The 21,228-nt window shown below is 44.5% G+C and overlaps 2 protein-coding genes across 2 annotated transcripts; both read right to left on the bottom strand.

Annotated features, from left to right (window-relative positions):
* Nucleotides 1-650: 650 nt before the first annotated feature.
* LOC125514923 (uncharacterized) lies at nucleotides 651-3,846 on the bottom strand. Its single transcript, XM_048680297.2, has 2 exons — nucleotides 2,644-3,846; nucleotides 651-1,027 (listed from the first exon to the last, which is right to left on the bottom strand). The coding sequence occupies exons 1-2, from the start codon at nucleotides 3,761-3,763 to the stop codon at nucleotides 984-986; spliced, it is 1,164 nt and encodes a 387-aa protein (XP_048536254.1). The 5' UTR covers nucleotides 3,764-3,846; the 3' UTR covers nucleotides 651-983.
* Nucleotides 3,847-5,039: 1,193 nt separating this feature from the next.
* LOC147963921 (uncharacterized) lies at nucleotides 5,040-6,011 on the bottom strand. Its single transcript, XM_087529760.1, has one exon. The coding sequence runs from the start codon at nucleotides 6,009-6,011 to the stop codon at nucleotides 5,040-5,042; it is 972 nt and encodes a 323-aa protein (XP_087385886.1).
* Between the last annotated feature and the right edge of the window lie 15,217 nt (nucleotides 6,012-21,228).

Consider the following 21,228-nt stretch of genomic DNA (forward strand, 5'->3'; position numbering starts at 1 on the left):
GAGATCATGCCTTCATGGAGAGCTATGGGTGAGGCAATTTGTGCTAGGGAATAATAATTAAAGAGGCACATGACTTCAAATTTATGTTTAGCTAGGGGATTACAAACCCTCCGTATCTGTCTGGATGCATCCTGTGTCTAATCTCAAATTCTCAATACAACTCCCTACTCTAAACTCTCATTCCCCTTCTCAAATATTGCCAAACACCCTGTGAATATATTATAATTGAATTGATCTTTTTCTTGATTTCCCCTCAATCAAATAACTTCCAAAGAGCTGGCCTTTACTTGGACTGGAGATTGCCACATCACATTTCATAAGTTTTTGCCAGGATGTACTTACAAAGGTGAGGGTGAAAGGCCCTGTCAATGCCTAAATTAAACCTCATCCAGGCGCATTTACAACCCAAGGGAGTATGTTTTTGCAAAAGTTTATAGTTAAGACCACCTATTTGCTGATATTAGAGTTTTTCTTTGTCCGGTTTTAAAATCAATTTTGAGAAATATGAGCAAATCTTGTCCTGTTCTTCTGCCACTTTGCCTCTTGGATATCTTGGAATTCCCATCAATTCAACGAAATTGCAAAGCAAGAACTGGAAAGAAAGCGAAGGGCAAAGTGGCAAAGTAGTTGACAAGAGACTCCACATAATAGCCTAGCTCAGTGAAGCATCAACCAAACAGCCACCGAATATGAAATATGCCCGGCATATTAGACTGAAATACAATCTCTGAGTCTATATAGGATCAGCACGAACTCAGATGAAAACATCCACAGGTTGACCTCGGATGCAGGCAGGTAGCCGTTAGGTAGTTCTGATTCGGATGAATTTTGGGTCTACCAGTCACCAGAGAATACAACTCAACGTAAAAATAAAAGGATTTGACAGCAGTAGCGCTTCATCAAGACTTCAAGAAGCCATAAGCAGCAGAAGTAAGGTCAGTGACGGACGTCCAATTCGCCAGGTCTTGCCCTTGAGTGGCGCGTCAGGCATCAGTGAGCCTTGCCAGCGATAACAATCTACCACGGTCTGCAAAGATACCATTCACACAGATCAAAACCAACATCCAACTTAGCATTTACAGATTGATTTGATATACACACCATGTGACAGAAAATAATACAGTAGAATGATTCTAAGAAAAATCTGAGACAAAGTAACAACATAATAATACAATATCTACAGCTCCGCATGCATATTGTATATTCGAATTGAGTAAGTTTCCGATGCCAAGTATTCTCAGTTTGCACTAGTAGCTACACGCAAATGGACTGGCTACATCTATATGTCAAGATAACAACTGTTAATTACAGTATGACATTGTTGACAAACAGAACAAACAAACACATAAACGCGGTAAAGAGAATGCAAGGACAACGGACAAGCACAAGTTTGTTTTAATATTTAGCAATGTCCAGCACGAGTTTGTAGTCATTAGTTTCTTTCTGTCGGTATGGAATGTAACGAGAGGCTTAGAATAATGTTTTCCCTATTTCGGTATTTCCTTTCCATTCCCATAATCTACCTTTCTCTTTTTAGCTTTCCTTGTATGGACATTTTATTCCTTCTTTGATACAACTATGCGCAGCATTCAATTTTTCAAAAGAGAAGCAATAATGGCTCTAGAGAAAAGTAGAAATGATGCAATTGCCCCAGCTTCCCATGGACCGGTCCATGTAATAGCACAAGGATAATAAGACTTGAATCCATAACTCACAAATGACCACATAGGTGCCTTTTTGCTTAATGACAGCATAACCTTGACACAAAATTTTCAAGTTCTTAGTGAAATTGTAAAACATCTGACTTCAACCTGTTACATGATGTTTTCAACCTATTTGAAATGATGAACATATTACTGCGAAATCAAATTGTGACTTGGATTTTGTATTTCCATTTGTTTGTCCAAAAGGTCTGACAGTGACACTGCTACTTGACATCCCGGGATGAAGATCAGACCAACACCGAACCTGATATAAAAATTTCATGAAAAGGAAATGGAGACAGATAGACTACACACTATTCTAGTTCCAAGTAGCTCAGCAGAGCATTTGCCAAGAAGTGACAGAAATATGACTGATATGCTAAACAAAACCCAACTTCTCAATATTATGATCAGAATGAAATTGATCCTATTGACCTGCACCATCTGTGTGTAAACTACTAAGGCAGATTAAGAAATCATGTGATCTTTGCTAACAGTAACAATGCCATGATCTGAGAAGATACCATGCAGAAAACTCATAACCAACGCTTACTCAGCATTTTACTTTGGTGAGCTCTGTGCTAGTGGGGTTTACAGAGCTTGAGCTTGAGATGTGAGCTTTTAGCTATGCCAGAAATAACAGATTTTTTTCCAAGTAAGGTAACAGGCAAATACTAGATTGACAAGGCTGTATGCATATTTAGCAATTCAACCAATGCATATCATCCTGGTCCTTAACAGATAAAATCTCATAACAAAAATCATGCTCTGTTTTCAAATGTCATATGTTCAGTTTTATCTAGCATACACAAATTCGCCTCTGGCAAGATCTATACGGGTATACAAACTAACAAATATTACTTGCAATTGCAATATAACTGATTGACTAATTGTTCACAAATTTATGGAAGCTGTAAAATGAAGGACAACAGTACCATACCAGGAGTGTAGAAGCTCATGTAGGGTAAGACGGAAAAGTATACCGCAGGTTCATCAACCTTCTTCACCAGTCCGGACTTGAGCTCGATCCTGAATAAGCCACCCTCTGTTCTGACGAAGATTACACACAGACCCTCTGCGAAACCAACCACACTTGCTCCATTGCCTTTGAGGGGTTTGGCCATGGGCATGATTTTCTCCAGGTCAATGACCATGCACTGTACCCATTTTGCAGCTCCCTTCACCTTCCTTGACCAGAGATGCAGACTGAAATCCTGAACACCAGCGAGCCCCAGTGAATTGTCCTCCATCACCATGAGGGCAATGCGAATATTGTACACCTCTGTATTTGGCAGTGGTGGGTCAATAAGAGACAGGCGATTCTTGCCCCAATCATACTTGGCAATGACAGTCGCCCGCGAAAGTGTGAAGTAGACTGCATCTCCAATAGCGGCTACTCGCCTAGGCTGGACATAGGGTGTGTGGTACATTGTTTTTGCGATTTCATCTCGCTTGTGCCGGGCATAGCATTCACAGCTATCGTCCAGAGATACTGGCGCAGCCCACGCACCTGTCACCGATGAGTACACGCTCGCCCTGACGTCGTCGGTGACCAGGAATACCACGCGGAAGGGGCCGCCGTGGCAGTCGAGGTGGTCGCAGCCGGCGGCAGCGCAGACCACCGCGGCAGTGTAGGTCATCCAGTCCATGTCGGGCTCGGGCACCACGTGGCGGTCGCCGGTGACGGGGTCCCAGACGAGGAGATCCGCATCCTGGTCATGGAACATGTGGATGAGGACCCGGCCGTGGCGGCAGTCGAGGGGGCGGCCGTCGGAGCCAGGGTGGGGGAAGTCGGGCATCGACGTGGTGGAGGCGAAGCGCGGGGCGGGGTCTCCGCTCAGAACTTGGGTCCTGTGGAGGAGGCCGAGCAGCGGAGGGGCACCGTGGAACGCGCGGTACCGGCGGCGGAAGGCGGGGTCGCAGATGAGGCGGAGCCAGGGCTTGCAGACGAGGGCGGCGCGGAAGAGGTGCTCCGGCTCGTACGGCGGGAGGCGGAGGAGGATTTCTGTGACGACGTCGTCGACCAAGTAGACCTGCGGCGGCGGCGGCGGCGACGTCATGGTTGGGGTTTGAGTGGGGGTTCGGACGGACGAAATGGGAAGAAGCGAGGAGGGAGGGTGAGGGGTCGGGCATACTTTTTTTTTTGAAAGCAAAAACTGCTTGATTACTTAGGGTGCGTTTGTTTGCAAAGTATTTTTGCAGTTTTTTTGGAAATACCGTGGTTTCTAAAAAAACTTTGGTATTACATACTTTGAGGTGTTTGGATGAAACAAAAACAGAAGTTTCATAAACTGCGGTATGCTAGAAACTTTGGTTTTTTTGCAGTTTCTGAAAAAGAGGTCCGGACCTATTTTTTCTAAACAGAAACGAGAGAAGTCATCGGAGATAGCGCATTTGAAGTTCCTGTACATGTTGAGATAAGATATGGGATGCATGCGATAGCTACTATTTTGCCTATTTCCGTTATCTTGTTAGCGAATCTTATTCTATCTCCTAATTAATAGGCGACTTTAGGATTACTGTTAATTAGTGTCCCGAGTCCTTCTTCTTCTGGCCGTCGTCACCTGCCAGTCGTCCTTTCCTCCTCTACAGGCTGTAGCCATGAGCGAATCAATCTCGCCAAGAGGGAAAAAAGGTACGCCCTCTTCTAGCCCTACTATATCCCGTTCTCATTAGTCCATCTGGTGATTACAACGCTGACGGGCGGCATATAGATTAGAGGTGGCAACAGTGGATGGGAATATGGCACTAATTATATGTAGCGATCTTGCACACTCGCCAGTTAGTTTCGAGTGAGTAGCGCATGTCTCAAGCAAAGATTGATCATGGAGTAGATTGATTCGTTGGTACGCAGCAGGCTAGCTAGCTAGCCGATTGATTATAAGCTGTGCACATACACGCACAAAGAGTTTTGCCCAGGCTGGGTTGCATTCATACGCATCAGGCAAAGCTAGCTAGCTCATCAATCAGAAAGCACACAGTACACTCAAAAATACTTTGTCCCGGCTGGAAGTACATACTATTTTGTCCGGTCATGTAGCTCCTTCAGTGTAGCTGAGTTAGTTTCATCTGTTATCCATCCTTACAGTTGGTCAAAACTGCAGTATAAGAACACCAACCAAACACCTCGATAGTTTTGGTAAAACTGAGAAAAACCATGGTTTAAAGAAACTGAAGTATTGCTTGCCCACACATCAGAATACTGTGGTTTTCAATTACCATGGTTTGTTAAAAACTTTGTTGCCAAACTAGCCCTTAACGGTTCTTGGGCAAATCACGCAGGATACAAACACCCACATGGGCAGGTACATCAGACGAGACCACTCCAGATGGTGGTCACACACACACACGGCCAATGCCGGCTAGCTCATGTGCTACAGAATTTGCACTATGCCTACAAACAGAAATGAAGACTTCCGAAAACCACATTTTAAGTTGGTATTTCATGTCCTCGATCAGGGCTGCATACGGCGAGGAGTCCGCCTTGCGAAAGTCGAGCGCCTCAGCCAGGAGCTGGGAATCAGTCTCGAGTTCCACCCGCACCAGTCCAAGGTCAGACGCCAGGCTGATCGCATGGGCCATAGCTATTGCTTCAGCTGCAAAAGCATCCCCAATGTTCGTCTCTCTGCCAGCCCAAGCGCAAATCAGGCTGCCCTCAGCAGTTCTCACAGCAGCACCCCAACCTGCGTGATCTTGACCCGGGATGAAGGAACCATCAACATTGATCTTGTACATAGTTTCCTTCAGTGGGCACCATCTATCCGACTGCTTCTTGTCCTGGACCTGGGTAAATATTTGCGAGTACTCAATGACATTGCTGCGCGTTCTTCGTGCCACCACACCCGCCTCCAAAGGTAGTTCTTCCTCCCTTAGTTTGTTCCGGTTAGACCACCATAACCACCAGAAAGTAAGCACGTGCAAGCGCTTATTGACATCTAGGCCCCATAGGAAGTCAAGCATTGCATGCACAGACGTGATCTCCTCGAGCTGCATCCTCTCCTTCTCCATGGCCAAGTCTCTCCACACACCCTTCACTATTTTGCATTTTATGAAGAGGTGAGCTCCATCCTCATCTGCCAACCCGCAGAATAAACATTTGGTACTTTCAATATGAATTCCTTTCCGGGCAACATTCACCCGAAGAGCAAGTGAATCGTGCTTCTGTCTCCACGTGAACATTTGTATGTTCTTGGGGCAGGGTAGTCGCCAAATCCGTTTCCATGAATCGTCAGGTGTTCGATCAAGATTGCCAGGATTGTTGTTGCTTCCACCAACTCCGCCATCACTCCGGATTTTCTCAAGCTCCATGTGAAGCTTATACGCACTTATGACCGAATGGATGCCCTTGGTGTCATACTGCCATGCCACAAAATCTGGGACTCCGTCCCGAAGAGGAATCTGGAGTATGTGCTTCACATCGTCCGCCCAAAAAGTATCTTGCACAAGCTGTTCGTCCCAAGCCCCAGTGAGCGGATTAATGAGATCGCTGACCCACTCCAAGATACTAGGACCGCGCGGGGTGATGACACGTCTCGGCCAGACTCGTGGAATCCAAGGATCCGACCAAATACGGACGTGTGTGCCATCCCCAATCCGCTAGATGTAGCCCTCTCGGAACAAACTTAGCCCGTGTAACACACTTCGCCAGGCATAGGATATGCCCTCCCTTGGGACCGCCTCAAAGATGTTTCCATTGGGAAAGTAGTGGGCCTGCAAAACCCTAGCACAGAGAGATTCCGGGTTTTGAATGAGTCTCCAAACTTGCCTGGACAACATAGCTAGGTTAAAACCATACATGTCACGGAACCCCAACCCTCCCAGTGCTTTAGGTTTGATAAGCTTCTTCCAGCTGATCCAATAAGTAGCATGCTCCTTATCATATTGACTCCACCAGTAGTTCCCAATCAGTGAACTAAGTTCCTCACAAAAAGACTTGGTCAAGTAGAAACATGACATAGCGAAAGTGGGAATAGCTTGCGCAACAGTTGTAACCAACGTTTCTTTCCTGAATTTAGCAATGAGCTTCTCCTTCCAGCTTGGTTGGGTTCGACCGGTCCATGGATTGAGCTCACCAGTTTTTTTTCTTTCATATAACGGTTGTTTTAATTTAATAATACTAGACCTGATGGCCCTTTTTAGTAATAATCTGGAAAAGGAAAGGAACAGCACCATTAGTCACATAATTTTCGAAAGATTAACCCTGCGAGTGAATGAGTGGGTAGGTGATTGCAGGTAGGGTTTTATGCCATCGACGTCAAAGTCAAGATCCACCGCTAGCCCCTGTCTCTCATTCCTTTCTCGCGTCCCACCTCAGCAAAGACCTTCTATGTGTGCTAGGACATACAAGTGTATACCCAACTTCATCAACTCTAGCTTGTGATGTCGGTTGTTCTGCCACGGCAATCATGGATCAAGTTGAGGGGCTGATAAAGAGTTTTAAGTTGTCCCAATCAAAGAGGAGGAGGTAGATCACTAGTGCAGAACCGGTCTATAGCACCGGTTCGTAAGGAAAATATGAAGGAGAACCTGGGTACCAGCGCACCCTATATGCAAAAAAAAATAGTAATTCAAAAAAAGTTCAAAAAATTCCAAATCTTTTTTGGTATTAAACATGATCAAGTATTGTAGTCGTATAAAAAGTTTCGTCAGAGAATGACTTTCGTTGCATCCTAGGTCGAAGATTCGAAGATTCGGCAAAAAACCTATATACAAGTACTATACACGCTATATTATCGTCATAAACTTGTCTTTTTTGCCGTGAAGTCAATATGAATCATTTCTGGTCCAAACTTTTTATACAAATACAATACCTGATCATGTTTGATTCCAAAAAAGATTTGGAATTTTTTGAACTTTTTTTAAATTACTAAATTTTTTTCCGCATATAGGGTGCGCGGGTACCCGAGAGCACCAAGTCCGCGTCCCGATTCGTAAGGCCTTTAGTGCCGGTTCTGTAACTGGCACTAAAGGGTGGGGACTAAAGGTCCCTCCCCCTTTAGTACCGGTTCAGCGCGAACCGCCGCTAAAGGGTGGCACAAGCCAACACGGGGGGTAGGGAGACCTTTAGTACCGGTTGGTAATTTTGTGTTCTCCATTTAATTGTTTTTCATTTGCTGCTATTTTACGATACTACATATTGTACACGTTACGTATATATGTGTGTGTATATATATATATATATATATATATATATATATATATATAAATAGAATTTCTCGTAGAACCGATCATATATATCATCGAATGTCTCGCACGTCCGTACCATTCACACATACACATGTGTATATATACAATTTGGTATATACAAATTCTCCTACATATATATGGAGGCATTACTGCTTTAGCGGCGGTGGCGGCGGTAGCGGGTAATGGTATTATCCTTTGGGATCAATGACCTGGCCGAGCAAAAATCCCGCTCTTTTCTCTTGAATTGCCGCTACGCGATCCGTTGGTCGGAGCTTATCCCGCACCTCAGTGAACTTTTAAGGAGATCAATATACATGTATTAGTCGTTGTGTGATTAGATATCGATAATGATGTAAAAATTGTGAATAGTGTTCTGGCAAACGTACCCATTGCTGTCTAGCATCTTTGGTCCTTTCGGACGCCATCATGCGAATGTTCTCGCAAACGTAGTATGCACATAAATCAGTCCCCGACGCCTGCTTCATGACCTTTACGAGAATAGAATTCAGTCCGATAATAATTAATCAAGCATGATAATTAATGGTATTGAAACTAGAATTAAAAGAGACGAGCTAGCTAGCTATAGCTAGTACTACTTAATTACTTACCTTGGGTCGAAACCAATACAACTCTTTTTTCCATTCGCCTGAACCCGTTTTGATGTACTTTTTCCAAGCCCTGCCCGTCGGCAAAGAAAATGAATAAAGGAGTTATTAATTAGTTGATATCAGAAAATGACGAACTAAAGAGGTCAACATAAAGTTCAATAATGATTGAAATTACCTGTTGACTATCCCCTTCACGATTGAGTATTCAGCGGGTTTTTTAAGTAGTGAGTCCAGTACTTCAACTATTCCTTATTCAACTTGAATGATTAACAAGATCCAGTGGTACCTGCATGCGCATACGTTTGCATGTATAAATTAAGCGGGCATATGCATAACACTCATCAACTACCCTAAAACCTATACACTTATTAACATCTAGCTAGTAAGCAAAAACAAAATATATAGTACAAGACAGTGTGACTCATTGGAAGTTGTAAGGAAGTAGTATATCTCGATTGGTATTGAGGCGCTTGAAGAACTCTAGCATGTTATTCTCTACTTCTTGTTTATACCATTCTAAGCTCCATGTCTTTTCATTAATGGTATTTGGGTCAATGAACCCAATGCCATAGCCTTCAGCTTTTTTCATTTCATACATCTTCATCCTGTACATAATACCACAAAAAAGAATATAGTGAGGATAATTACATGTAATGATCAACGAGAGCACTACAACTAGCTTGAGACTTAAATTACAGAAAGAAATCACTTACAGACAATAGCAACTGACGATAGATTTGTCGAGTGCGTCTTGATTGAATAACTGAAACTGTTCTGAATACTCAACTGACAGAGCTAGCTGATGGAAGTAATGATCTTCCTTGACTTTCACCATGAGGGACTCTCGCTTGGTAGCCTTGGTAATTTTCATGTACCATTGATGCAATTCATACATTCTCGTTGAGAGCTTCTTGACCTCCTCAGGCTTGACCAGAGGTTCGCCGCAGACATATTTCCGTTTTAGCTCCTCCTCTTTAAAAATTTCCATGGGCTCCAAGTCTAGGAGTTGTTCTACAGTGCATGGATGTCTTTAACATGCCTTATATGGTCGTCGGTTATTACCAGCTAATCGACGCCGGTACTCGCATGTGTTGGTACAATGAGCAGGGGGATTGATTGCACCGTCTGTTCTCCCAGCTGGGGAACGGTTTCCCCGCTATTTTTGGCAGCTGCTTGGCTCGAGCTCGAGCTCGACTCCTTCTGTTGTCGTGCTCGATGTGCCTTTCTAATTTGGTGCTCATAGTCTGAGTCAACAGGCTTGGGAGCTGGTTTTTTTGCCATACGAATAAAGTGGTCAACGATTTCCTCAGGCACTTTCTCCTTTGGCGGCGGTGGCGGTTTCGGTCCAAAATGGGCGTCCACTTGGGCCTTCACTATGGCTGCGTTTTGCTCCTCGGTCATGTCGTAAGGCCTCCGCGGAAGAGGCGCGAGGCTTGGACCATATTGAAATTGCTTGCCTCCGCCTGTACCTCCTGTACTACCTCAACTTGTACCGCTGCACACCATAGCTGCGGCAGCTCTCTTCCGCTCTTGCTGAGTTGGCAGAGACGGCTGGCGTGGCTGACTTGGAGGAGAAGTGGGCTGACGCGGTGCCGGACTTGGAGGAGGAGGAGTGGGCTGACACGATGCCGGACTCGGAGCAGGAGTGGCCTGACGCGGTGCCGGACTTGGAGGAGGAGTGGCCTGACACGTTGGCGGACTTGAAGGAGCAAGACTGTGCTGAGGCGGTGGCTGATGATCACTTGGAGGGGCGGGAGATTGCTGACGCGGTGGCGGACTTCGCGGAGGAGTCAGCTGACGTGATGTCAGTGGCCTTGAAAAGATGATGCAATCCTTTCTCCATAGGATGATACGATGTTTGACCTCTCCCAGGTGTGTGCTCCTCGTCACCTCTAGGAATGTCAACCTCTAGCCCCAAATATTGGTCCACCACTTCATCAACCACAACACGAGCATAGCCAGCTGGAACCGGGTTGCAATGGAAGGTTGCTTCGGGGAAATTTGTATAAGCAATGGCGTCCGTCACCTTCATGGATATGTTCTTCATTTTGAAGTGTAGCTCACAATTAGTGCTCTCCATGATGTCATCCATAGGGTATCTATCCAGCAGTTGTGCCTTGCCCAGGGCGAAACCCACGCTACTTCTCGGCATGGATGGAATGGTGTTATCCAATGCCGGATCATCTGCTAGCTACTGCCACTGCTGAGACCCCCTTTCTTGGCTAAGTGAGTCGATTTGCTGCTACTACCGCTGTAATTGGAGTGCCAACTCCGTGTGCTTTGATTCTAGGCCTTTAAGGCATTCTGCTTCCTTCTTCCTCTGCTCCTCCTCCAGCTTCCTCTTCTTCTCCTCCTCCATCTTCCTTCTCGCACGGTGTTGGGGATATGACTATTAGGTATGACCCGCTCAGGAGGGGCCGGGTCATCCCTATGGCGATTCATCTCAATGAAGCCCAAGATCACACTAATAATGGTGGTTCATAGATAGGCTTAGTAGATGGACCAAACCCGAAGGCGGCTAAAGGCCCACGGATATAAAACACCATGTATGTAGACTTGTATTGTAAGGCATGTTAGGAAGGTCACCGAGCCGGATACGTTGTATAAGCCAGCCGGGTCTCTGTAGGCCGCAGGGCGTCAACCCGTGTATATAAGGGGACGACCCAGTGGCGGCTCAGGACAAGAAACAACAGATCGAGAGCCGGGTCAAGCGTATTCACTCCTTGCTCATCGAAACCCTAGTAATACCACCTCTAACTGGATTAGGCTTTTACCTTCATCGTAAGGGGCCGAACCAGTATAAACTCCTCGTTATCCTTTGAAAGCATCTTCTTTAACATTACCAACAACTTTCCAAATCCCTTGTCAGATACACAATTCTCTGCCTTTCATTGCAGCAATTCCAGTGTGGTGCCCAACTTTTTCTTGTCAGCTTCGCAATTTGGGTACAACAATTTCTTGTGATCCTCTAACATGCGCTGCAACTTCTTCTTCTCCTTTTCACTTGCGCAGTTTCTCTCTGCATCGACAATGGCCCGACCTAGATCATCAGCTGGCTCATCTGATGCCTCTTCTTCAGCTTCTTCCTGCATTGTCGGCTCAGCTTCTTCCCCCATGGTTGTATCATCGTATTCAGGGAACCCATGGCCAGGATAGCTATCATTGTCCTCTTCTTCTTCATTGTCTTCTGTCATAACCCCTCTTTCTCCGTGCTTGGTCCAAACATTATAGTGGGGCATGAAACAAGACTTAAACATGTGGATGTGAATGGTTTTTAACTTAGAGTAATTCTGACCATTCTTACAGCCATCACATGGACAAGGCATAAAACCATCCGCCCGCTTGTTTGCCTCAGCCGCAAGCAGAAAAGTATGCACGCCATCAACGAAATGGTGAGAGCATCGGTCATCGTACATCCATTGCTGGCTCTTCTTCATTACACAACACCGAAAAGACCAAATTAATACAAGTTCATACATAAAGTTCATACAACACTTATTCTCATAAAACAAACATACAAATAACTCTCTAGCTAAAGCATTTAAATGCAACAACAAATGCGATCAAGATCGCAACTAAGGTACCAATTGATCCAACAGCATAATGATACCAAGCGTCACTATCACTGGCATATTTTCTAATCTTCAAGCGCTTTTTCTCCATCTTGATCTTGTGATCATCGACGACATCGGCAACATGCAACTGCAATTCCATCTTCTCCCCCTCAATTCTTTTCAATTTTTCTTTCAAATACTCGTTTTCTCTTTCAACTAAATTTAACCTCTCGACAATAGGGTCGGTTGGAATTTCCGGTTCACATACCTCCTAGATAAAAATATCTATGTCAACTTGATGGGCATAATTTGTCATAAACACGAAATGCAACAAATGGTTATAAAAGAAAATATACCACATCCGAATCATAACTCAGACGAGGGCCGACGGGGACGGATATCAAAACCATGGCACTGTAAGTGCATCTAGTGCCACCCCTAGTTGGTTTTGGAGTATTGACAACAAACCTGGTTGAGGGACTAATGTGTTTGTGAGAATTGTAGGATAACACAGGTAGTAGTCCCTCATTGATTCGGTTTACCTACCGAAGATGACCCCTAAAAATGTGTGAAGACATTGAAGACAATGGTGGTATGTGAAGATATTCACAACGAAGATTATGACTCGAGAAGACATTCATGTGAAGATTATGGAATGCGAAGACATAACTATTTCGTAGTTTCCTTTTCTTATTTGTTGAGTCATAGGAACCACCGTACTGTTAAGTAAGGTCCAAGTGAACAAAGTCAGAATGACTGAAGTGATGCTCAACCAAATCCTATGTCTTCGAGCAAAGACAATGAGAGAAAATCTTATCTAGAGCTGGATGAGTCAGCTTTACTTGTAACCCAAGTCAAGCTGTTGCGTGTGTTTGAAATCTGGCTGTTGGACATGTGTCAGTTCCGTAGTGACCCAGGGTCATTTCGGACAAATCAGGTCGGGTTGCCTACTGGCTATAAATAGCCCAACCCCTACACCATAAATTGGTGGCTGCTCAGAGTTAGTGCACGGCTTTTGTCGTTTGAGAGCAACCCACCTCGAAGCCTTTGAGAGGGAAATCCTTGCGAGGACAAAGCCCTAAACACCCAGAGCCAAAGAGTGTTAGGCATCACTGAAGTCTTTTGGTCTGCATGACCTAAAGACTTGTTACACTTGAGGACTATGAATCCTCCAGCCAGTTAGGCGTCGCGTTCTAAGCATCCAAGAGTCATTGTGGATTGCCGGTGAACGAAGTCTGTGATGGTTTGGAAGTCTACCTTGAAGACTTACCAGAGTGATTGGGCGAGGACTGTGTGTCCTTAGCTCAAGGGGAATAAGGTGAAGACGCGGTCTTCTAAGTTGAATCTCAGCCTCCCTAACGAGACGTACAGTTGTCACAACAACTGGAACTGGTCCAACAGATACCTGTCCTCACTAAGCAATTGGTTCTATCCTTACCTCTCTCTTTACTTACAGTTTGTCTTCATGAAGTCATTACCTACTTGCATGATCTGATTGACCTCACTGTGTGAATACAGTTGTTGATTGGGTTCATACTATCTTCCACCTTGATCCATACTACCTAGCTGCTCATAGCCTTCGTGCTTTCACTTTATTGCTTACTTGACTATGGCTTGTCTAGTGTAGTCTACCTACCGCTGCATATCAATAGGTTCATTTCTACTGTTTGTCTTCAAAGCCGTCGTGTTTTGAACACTTTCATAAAAATCGCCTATTCACCCTCCTCTAGTCGATTACTAGCACTTTCAATTGGTATCAGAGCAAGGTGCTCCCTTGTTGTGTGTGATTCGGTTTAACCACCTGGAGTTTAGCTATGTCGACTGCAAGGATAATCAAAGTCTCCGCTGCGTGCCCTGTATTCGATGGCACTGATTACCCCTACTGGAAGAATAAGATGCGCATGCATCTTGAAGACATTGATGTCGACCTCTCGTATGTCATCAAGAACAGCGTTCCCAAGGCTGGTGAAGGCGTCACCCCAGCTGATGTCAAGAAGTTCATTCAACTGGATTCTACTGCCAAGAACATCATCCGTGGTCATCTGACCAAAGGACAGTATGGCCGTGTGAGTGCTCTGGAAACTACGAAGCTAGTCTGGGACTGGCTCTCCAAGGTCAATGAAGGCGTCTCAACCCAGAGAGACTCAAGGATCACTGTTCTTCGCAACCTCTTCAACCGCTTCAAGAGAAATGACAATGAGAATGTTCAACTGTGATAACCCACAAGTATAGGGATCGCAACAGTTTTCGAGGGTAGAGTATTCAATCCAAATTTATTGATTCGACACAAGGGGAGCCAAAGAATATTCTCAAGTATTAGCAGCTGAGTTGTCAATTCAACCACACCTGGAAACTTAGTATCTGCAGCAAAGTGTTTAGTAGCAAAGTAATATGATAGTAGTGGTAACGATAGCAAAAGGTAACGTTAGCAAAAGTAGTTTTTTTGGTATTTTGTAGTGATGATAGCAATAGCAATGGAAAAGTAAATAAGCGGAGAACAATATATGGAAAGCTCGTAGGCAATGGATCAGTGATGGAGAATTATGCCGGATGTGGTTCATGATGTAACAGTCATAACCTAGGGTGACACAGAACTAGCTCCAGTTCATCAATGTAATGTAGGCATGTATTCCGAATATAGTCATACGTGCTTATGGAAAAGAACTTGCATGGCATCTTTTGTCCTACCCTCCCGTGACAGCGGGGTCCTTACGGAAACTAAGGGATATTAAGGCCTCCTTTTAATAGAGTACCGGAACAAAGCATCAACACATAGTGAATACATGAACTCCTCAAACTACGGTCATCACCGGTAAGTATCCCGATTATTGTCACTTCAGGGTTAACGGATCATAACACATAATAGGTGACTATTGACTTGCAAGATAGGATCAAGAACTCTCATATATTGATGAAAACATAATAGGTTCAGATCTGAAATCATGGCACTCGGGCCCTAGTGACAAGCATTAAGCATAGCAAAGTCATAGCAACATCAATCTTAGAACATAGTGGATACTAGGGATCAAACCCTAACAAAACTAACTCGATTACATGATAAATCTCATCCAACCCATCACTGTCCAGCAAGCCTATGATGGAATTACTCACGCACGGCGGTGAGCATCATGAAATTGGTGATGGAGGATGGTTGATGATGACGATGGCGACGGATTCCCCTCTCCGGAGCCCCGAACGGACTCCAGATCATCCCTCCCGAGAGGTTTTAGGGCTTGGCGATGGCTCCGTATCGTAAAACGCGATGAATTCTTCTCTCTGATTTTTTTGTCCCCGAAACACAATATATAGAGTTGGAGTTGGAGTGGGAGGAGCTCCAGGGGGCCCATGAGGTAGGGGGGCGCACCCTAGGGGGGCAGGCGCGCCCCCACCCTCGTGGACAGGTGGTGGGCCCCCTGGCCTTCATCTTTTGCAGGTATTTTTTATATTTTCCAAAAAGTTGCTCCGTGAAGTTTCAGGTCATTCCGAGAACTTTTGTTTTTGCACATAAAAAACACCATGGTAATTCTGCTGAAAACAGCGTCAGTCCAGGTTAGTTCCATTCAAATCATGCAAGTTAGAGTCCAGAACAAGGTCAAAAGTGTTTGGAAAAGTAGATATGACGGAGACATATCAACTCCCCCAAGCTTAAACCTTTGCTTGTCCTCAAGCAATTCAGTTGACAAACTGAGAGTGATATAGAAAAACTTTTACAAACTCCGTTTGCTCTTGTTGTTGCAAATATGTAAAGCCAGCATTCAAGTTTTCAGCAAAGATTATAACTAACCACATTCACAATAACGCTTAGGTCTCAAGTTTACTCATATCAATGGCATAATCAACTAGCGAGCAATAATAATAAATCTCGGATGACAACCATTTCTCAAAACAATCATAATATGATATAATAAGATGGTATCTCGCTAGCCCTTTCTGAGATCGCAAAACATAAATGCAGAGCACCTTTAAAGACCAAGGACTGACTAGACATTGTAATTCATGGTAAAAGAGATCCAGTCAAGTCATACCCAATGTAAACTAACAATAATGAATGCAAATGACAGCAGTGCTCTCCAACTGGTGCTTTTTAATAAGAGGATGATGACTCAGCATAAAAGTAAATAGATAGGCCCTTCGCAGAGGGAAGCAGGGATTTGTAGAGGTGCCAGAGCTCAGTTTTGAAATAGAGATGAATAATATTTTGAGCGGTATACTTTCATTGTCAACATAACAACCAAGAGATGGCGATATCTTCCATGCTACACACATTATAGGCGGTTCCCAAACAGAATGGTAAAGTTTATACTCCCCCTTCCACCAACAAGCATCAATCCATGGCTTGCTCGAAACAACGAGTGCCTCCAACTAACAAGAGTCCCAGGGGGAGTTTTGTTTGCAATTATTTTGATTTAGTTTGCATAAAGCATGGGATTGGGCATCCCGGTAACCACCCACTTTCTCGTGAGTGAGGAGCGGAGTCCACTCCTCTTGAGAATAGCCCGCCTAACATGGAAGATACGGACAACCCTAGTTGATACATGAGCTATTCGAGCATACAAAACAGGATATTTATTTGAAGGTTTAGAGTTTGGCACATACAAATTTACTTGGAACAGCAGGTAGATACCGTATATAGGTAGGTATAGTGGACTCATGTGGAATAACTTTGGGGTTTAAGGGATTGGATGCACAAGCAGTATTCCCGCTTAGTACAGGTGAAGGCTAGCAAAAAACTGGGAAGCGACCAGCTAGAGAGCGACAACAGTCATGAACATGCATTAAAATTAATCCACACCGAATGCAAGCATGAGTAAGATATAATCCACCATGAACATAAATATCATGAAGGCTATGTTGATTTTGTTTCAACTACATGCGTGAACATGCGCCAAGTCAACTCACTTAAATCATTCAGAGGAGGATACCACCCTATCATACCACATCACAACCATTTTAATAGCATGTTGGCACGCAAGGTAAACCATTATAAGCTCCTAGCTAATCTAGCATGGCACAAGAACTATGATCTCTAGTTGTCATTGCAAACATGTTTATTCATAATAGGCCGAATCAAGAACGATGAAGTAATCATATTTACAAAAACAAAAGAGGTCGAGTTCATACCAGCTTTTCTCATCTCAATAAGTTCATCATATAATCATCATTATTGCCTTTCACTTGCACGACCGAACGATGTGAATAATAATAATTGTGCATGTGCATTGGACTAATCTGGAATCTGCAAGCATTCAATAAACAGGAGAAGACAAGGCAATATGGGCTCTTTTGTTAGATCAACAATTATGCATATAAGAGCCAGTTCAACAATTTAATCATGGTCTTCTCCTATCGACCCCCAAAGAAAAGAAAAGAAATAAAACTATTTACACGGGAGAGCTCCCAACAAGCAAAAAAAGAACATGAAATCTTTTGGGTTTTCTTTTTAATTACTGCTACAAGCATGGAAATTAAACTAATTAAAAGCTACACTATTTTTTTAGTTTTTCTTAAGGTTTATTAAACACACAAGAAGAAAGCATAAAAAGGAAAGTAAACTAGCATGGATGATACAATGAAAAAGTATGAGCATCGACATCTAGCAATGAGTGTGTGAACATAAATGTAATGTCAGTGGGAAATACGTACTCCCCCTGTTGGAAATATGCCCTAGAGGCAATAATAAAAGTATTATTATTATATTTCTTTGTTCATGATAATTGTCTTTATTCATGCTATAACTGTATTATCCGGAAATCGTAATACACGTGTGAATACATAGACCATAATATGTCCCTGGTAAGCCTCTAGTTGTCTAGCTCGTTGATCAACAGATAGTCATGGTTTCCTGGCTATGGACATTGGATGTCATTGATAACGGGATCACATCATTAGGAGAATGATGTGATGGACAAGACCCAATCCTAAGCATAGCACAAAGATCGTGTAGTTCGTTTGCTAGAGCTTTTCCAATGTCAAGTATCTTTTCCTTTGACCATGAGATCGTGTAACTCCCGGATACCGTAGGAGTGCTTTGGGTGTATCAAACGTCACAACGTAACTGGGTGACTATAAAGGTGCATTACAGGTATCTCCGAAAGTGTCTGTTGGGTTGACACGGATCGAGACTGGGATTTGTCACTCCATATAACGGAGAGGTATCACTGGGCCCACTCGGTAATGCATCATCATTATGAGCTCAAGGTGACCAAGTGGTTGGTCACGGGATCATGCGTTACGGTACGAGTAAAGTGACTTGCCGGTAACGAGATTGAACAAGGTATTGGGATACCGACGATCGAGTCTCGGGCAAGTAACATACCGATTGACAAAGGGAATTGTATACGGGGTTGATTAATCCTCGACATCGTGGTTCATCCGATGAGATCATCGTGGAGCATGTGGGATCCATCATGGGTATCCAGATCCCGCTGTTGGTTATTGACCGAAGAGTCGTCTCGGTCATGTCTGCTTGTCTCCCGAACCCGTAGGGTCTACACACTTAAGGTTCGGTGACGCTAGGGTTATGAAGATATGTATATGCAGTAATCCGAATGTTGTTCGGAGTCCCGGATGAGATCCCGGACGTCACGAGGAGTTCCGGAATGGTCCGGAGGTAAAGAATTATATATAGGAAGTGCTGTTTCGGCCATCGGGACAAGTTTCGGGGTTATCGGTATTGTACCGGGACCACCGGAGGGGTCCCGGGGGCCCACCGGGTGGGGCCACCTGTCCCGGGGGGCCACATGGGCTGTAGGGGGTGCGCCTTGGCCTATATGGGCCAAGGGCACCAGCCCTACTAGGCCCATGCGCCTAGGGTTTCCACCACGGAGGAGTCCAAGTGGTGGAAGGCACCCCGAGGTGCCTTTGGGGGGAGGGAAACCCTCCCCTGGCCGCCGCACCTAGGAGATTGGATCTCCTAGGCTGCGCACCACCCCCCCTTGGCCCTCCTATATATAGTGGGGGAGAGGAGGGATTTCATACCTCAGCCTTTGGTGCTTCCTCTCTCCCCGTTACGTCTCTCTCTCGCAGTATAGGCGAAGCCCTGCTACTGTGACGCCCTGCATCCACCACCACGCCGTCGTGTTGCTGGATCTTCATCAACCTCTCTTCCCCCCCTTGCTGGATCAAGAAAGGAGGAGACGTCATCCGTTCTGTACGTGTGTTGAACGCGGAGGCACCGTCCGTTCGGTGCTAAGATCATCGGTGATTTGAATCACGTCGTGTTCGACTACATCATCCCCGTTCTTTGAACGCTTCCGCTCGCGATCTACAAGGTACGTAGATGCATCTAATCACTCGTTGCTATATGAACTCCTAGATGGATCTTGGTGAAACCGTAGGAAATTTTTTGTTTTCTACAACGTTCCCCAACAGTGGCATCATGAGCTAGGTCTATGCGTAGTTCTCTTGCACGAGTAGAACACAAAGTAGTTGTGGGCGTTGATTTTGTTCAATATGCTTGACGTTACTAGTCTTATCTTGATTCGGCGGCATCGTGGGATGAAGCGGCCCGGACCGACCTTACACGTACTCTTACGTGAGACAGGTTCCACCGACTGACATGCACTAGTTGCATAAGGTGGCTAGCGGGTGTCTGTCTCTCCTACTTTAGTCGGATCGGATTCGATGAAAAGGGTCCTTATGAAGGGTAAATAGCAATTGGCATATCATGTTGTGGTCATTGCGTAGGTAAGAAACGTTCTTGCTAGAAACCCATAGCAGCCACGTAAAACATGCAAACAACAATTAGAGGACGTCTAACTTGTTTTTGCAAGGGTATGCTATGTGATGTGATATGGCCAAAAGGATGTGATGAATGATATATGTGATGTATGAGATTGATCATGTTCTTGTACAAGGAATCACGACTTACATGTCGATGAGTATGACGATCTACAAGGATGATCATGGAGCCCCAAGATGGAGATCAAAGGAGCTATGTGATATTGGCCATATCATGTCACTATTATTATTTGATTACATGTGATGTTTATCATGTTTTGCATCTTGTTTACTTAAAATGACGGTAGTAAATAAGATGATCCCTTACAACAATTTCAAGAAGTGTTCTCCCCTAACTGTGCACCGTTGCTACAGTTCGTCGCTTCGAAGCACCACGTGTTTATCGGGTGTGATAGATCCTTTCGTTCACATACAACGGGTGTAAGAAGTTTTACACATGCAAAAACACTTAGGGTTAACTTGACGAGCCTAGCATGTGAAGACATGGCCTCGGAACACAGAGACCGAAAGGTCGAACACGAGTCGTATGGAAGATACGATCAACATGGAGATGTTCACCGACGATGACTAGTCCGTCTCACGTGTTAATCGGACACGGCTTAGTTGACTTGGATCGTGTAACACTTAGATGACTAGAGGGATGTCTAATCTGAGTGGGAGTTCATTAATAATTTGATTAGATGAACTTAATTATCATGAACTTAGTCTAAAATCTTTACAATATGTCCTGTAGATCAAATGGCCAACGTTGTATTCAATTTCAACGCGTTCCTAGAGAAAACCAAGCTGAAAGACGATGGCAACAACTATACGGACTGGGTCCAGAACCTGAGGATCATCCTCATAGCTGCCAAGAAAGATTATGTCCTACAAGCACCGCTAGGTGATCCACCCGTCCCACAGAACCAAGACGCTATGAACGCTTGGTAGACACGTACTGATGACTACTCCCTCGTTCAGTGCGGCATGCTTTACAGCTTAGAACCGGGGCTCCAAAAGCGTTTTGAGAGACATGGAGCATATGAGATGTTCGAAGAGCTAAAAATGGTTTTTCAAGCTCATGCCCGGATCGAGAGATATGAAGTCTCCGATAAGTTCTTCAGCTGTAAGATGGAGGAAAATAGTTCTGTCAGTGAGCACATACTCACTATGTCTGGGTTACATAACCGCTTGACTCAGCTGGGAGTTAATCTCCCGGATGACGCGGTCATTGACAGAATCCCTCCAGTCGCTTCCACCAAGCTACAAGAGCTTTGTGATGAACTTCAATATGCAGGGGATGGTAAAGACCATTCCTGAAGTATTTGCTATGCTGAAATCAGCAGAGGTAGAAGTCAAGAAGGAACATCAAGTGTTGATGATGAATAAAACCACTAAGTTCAAGAAGGGCAAGGGTAAAAAGAACTTCAAGAAGGACGGCAAGGAAGTTGCTGCGCC

Source organism: Triticum urartu, chromosome 6A, assembly GCF_056163025.1.
Source record: "Triticum urartu cultivar PI428250 chromosome 6A, HENAU_Tu73, whole genome shotgun sequence".
In the NCBI taxonomy this organism is placed as follows: Eukaryota; Viridiplantae; Streptophyta; class Magnoliopsida; order Poales; family Poaceae; genus Triticum; species Triticum urartu.

What these genes read in the sequence shown, in the direction of transcription:
- LOC125514923 (XM_048680297.2), bottom strand. Translation starts at nt 3,763, where the DNA reads ATGACGTCGCCGCCGCCGCCGCCGCAGGTCTACTTGGTCGACGACGTC. An exon ending in CATGAGCTTCTACACTCCTG is followed by an intron (nt 1,028 to 2,643) that starts GTATGGTACTGT and finishes GTATCTTTGCAG; the next exon opens with ACCGTGGTAGATTGTTATCG.
- LOC147963921 (XM_087529760.1), bottom strand. Translation starts at nt 6,011, where the DNA reads ATGGAGCTTGAGAAAATCCGGAGTGATGGCGGAGTTGGTGGAAGCAAC.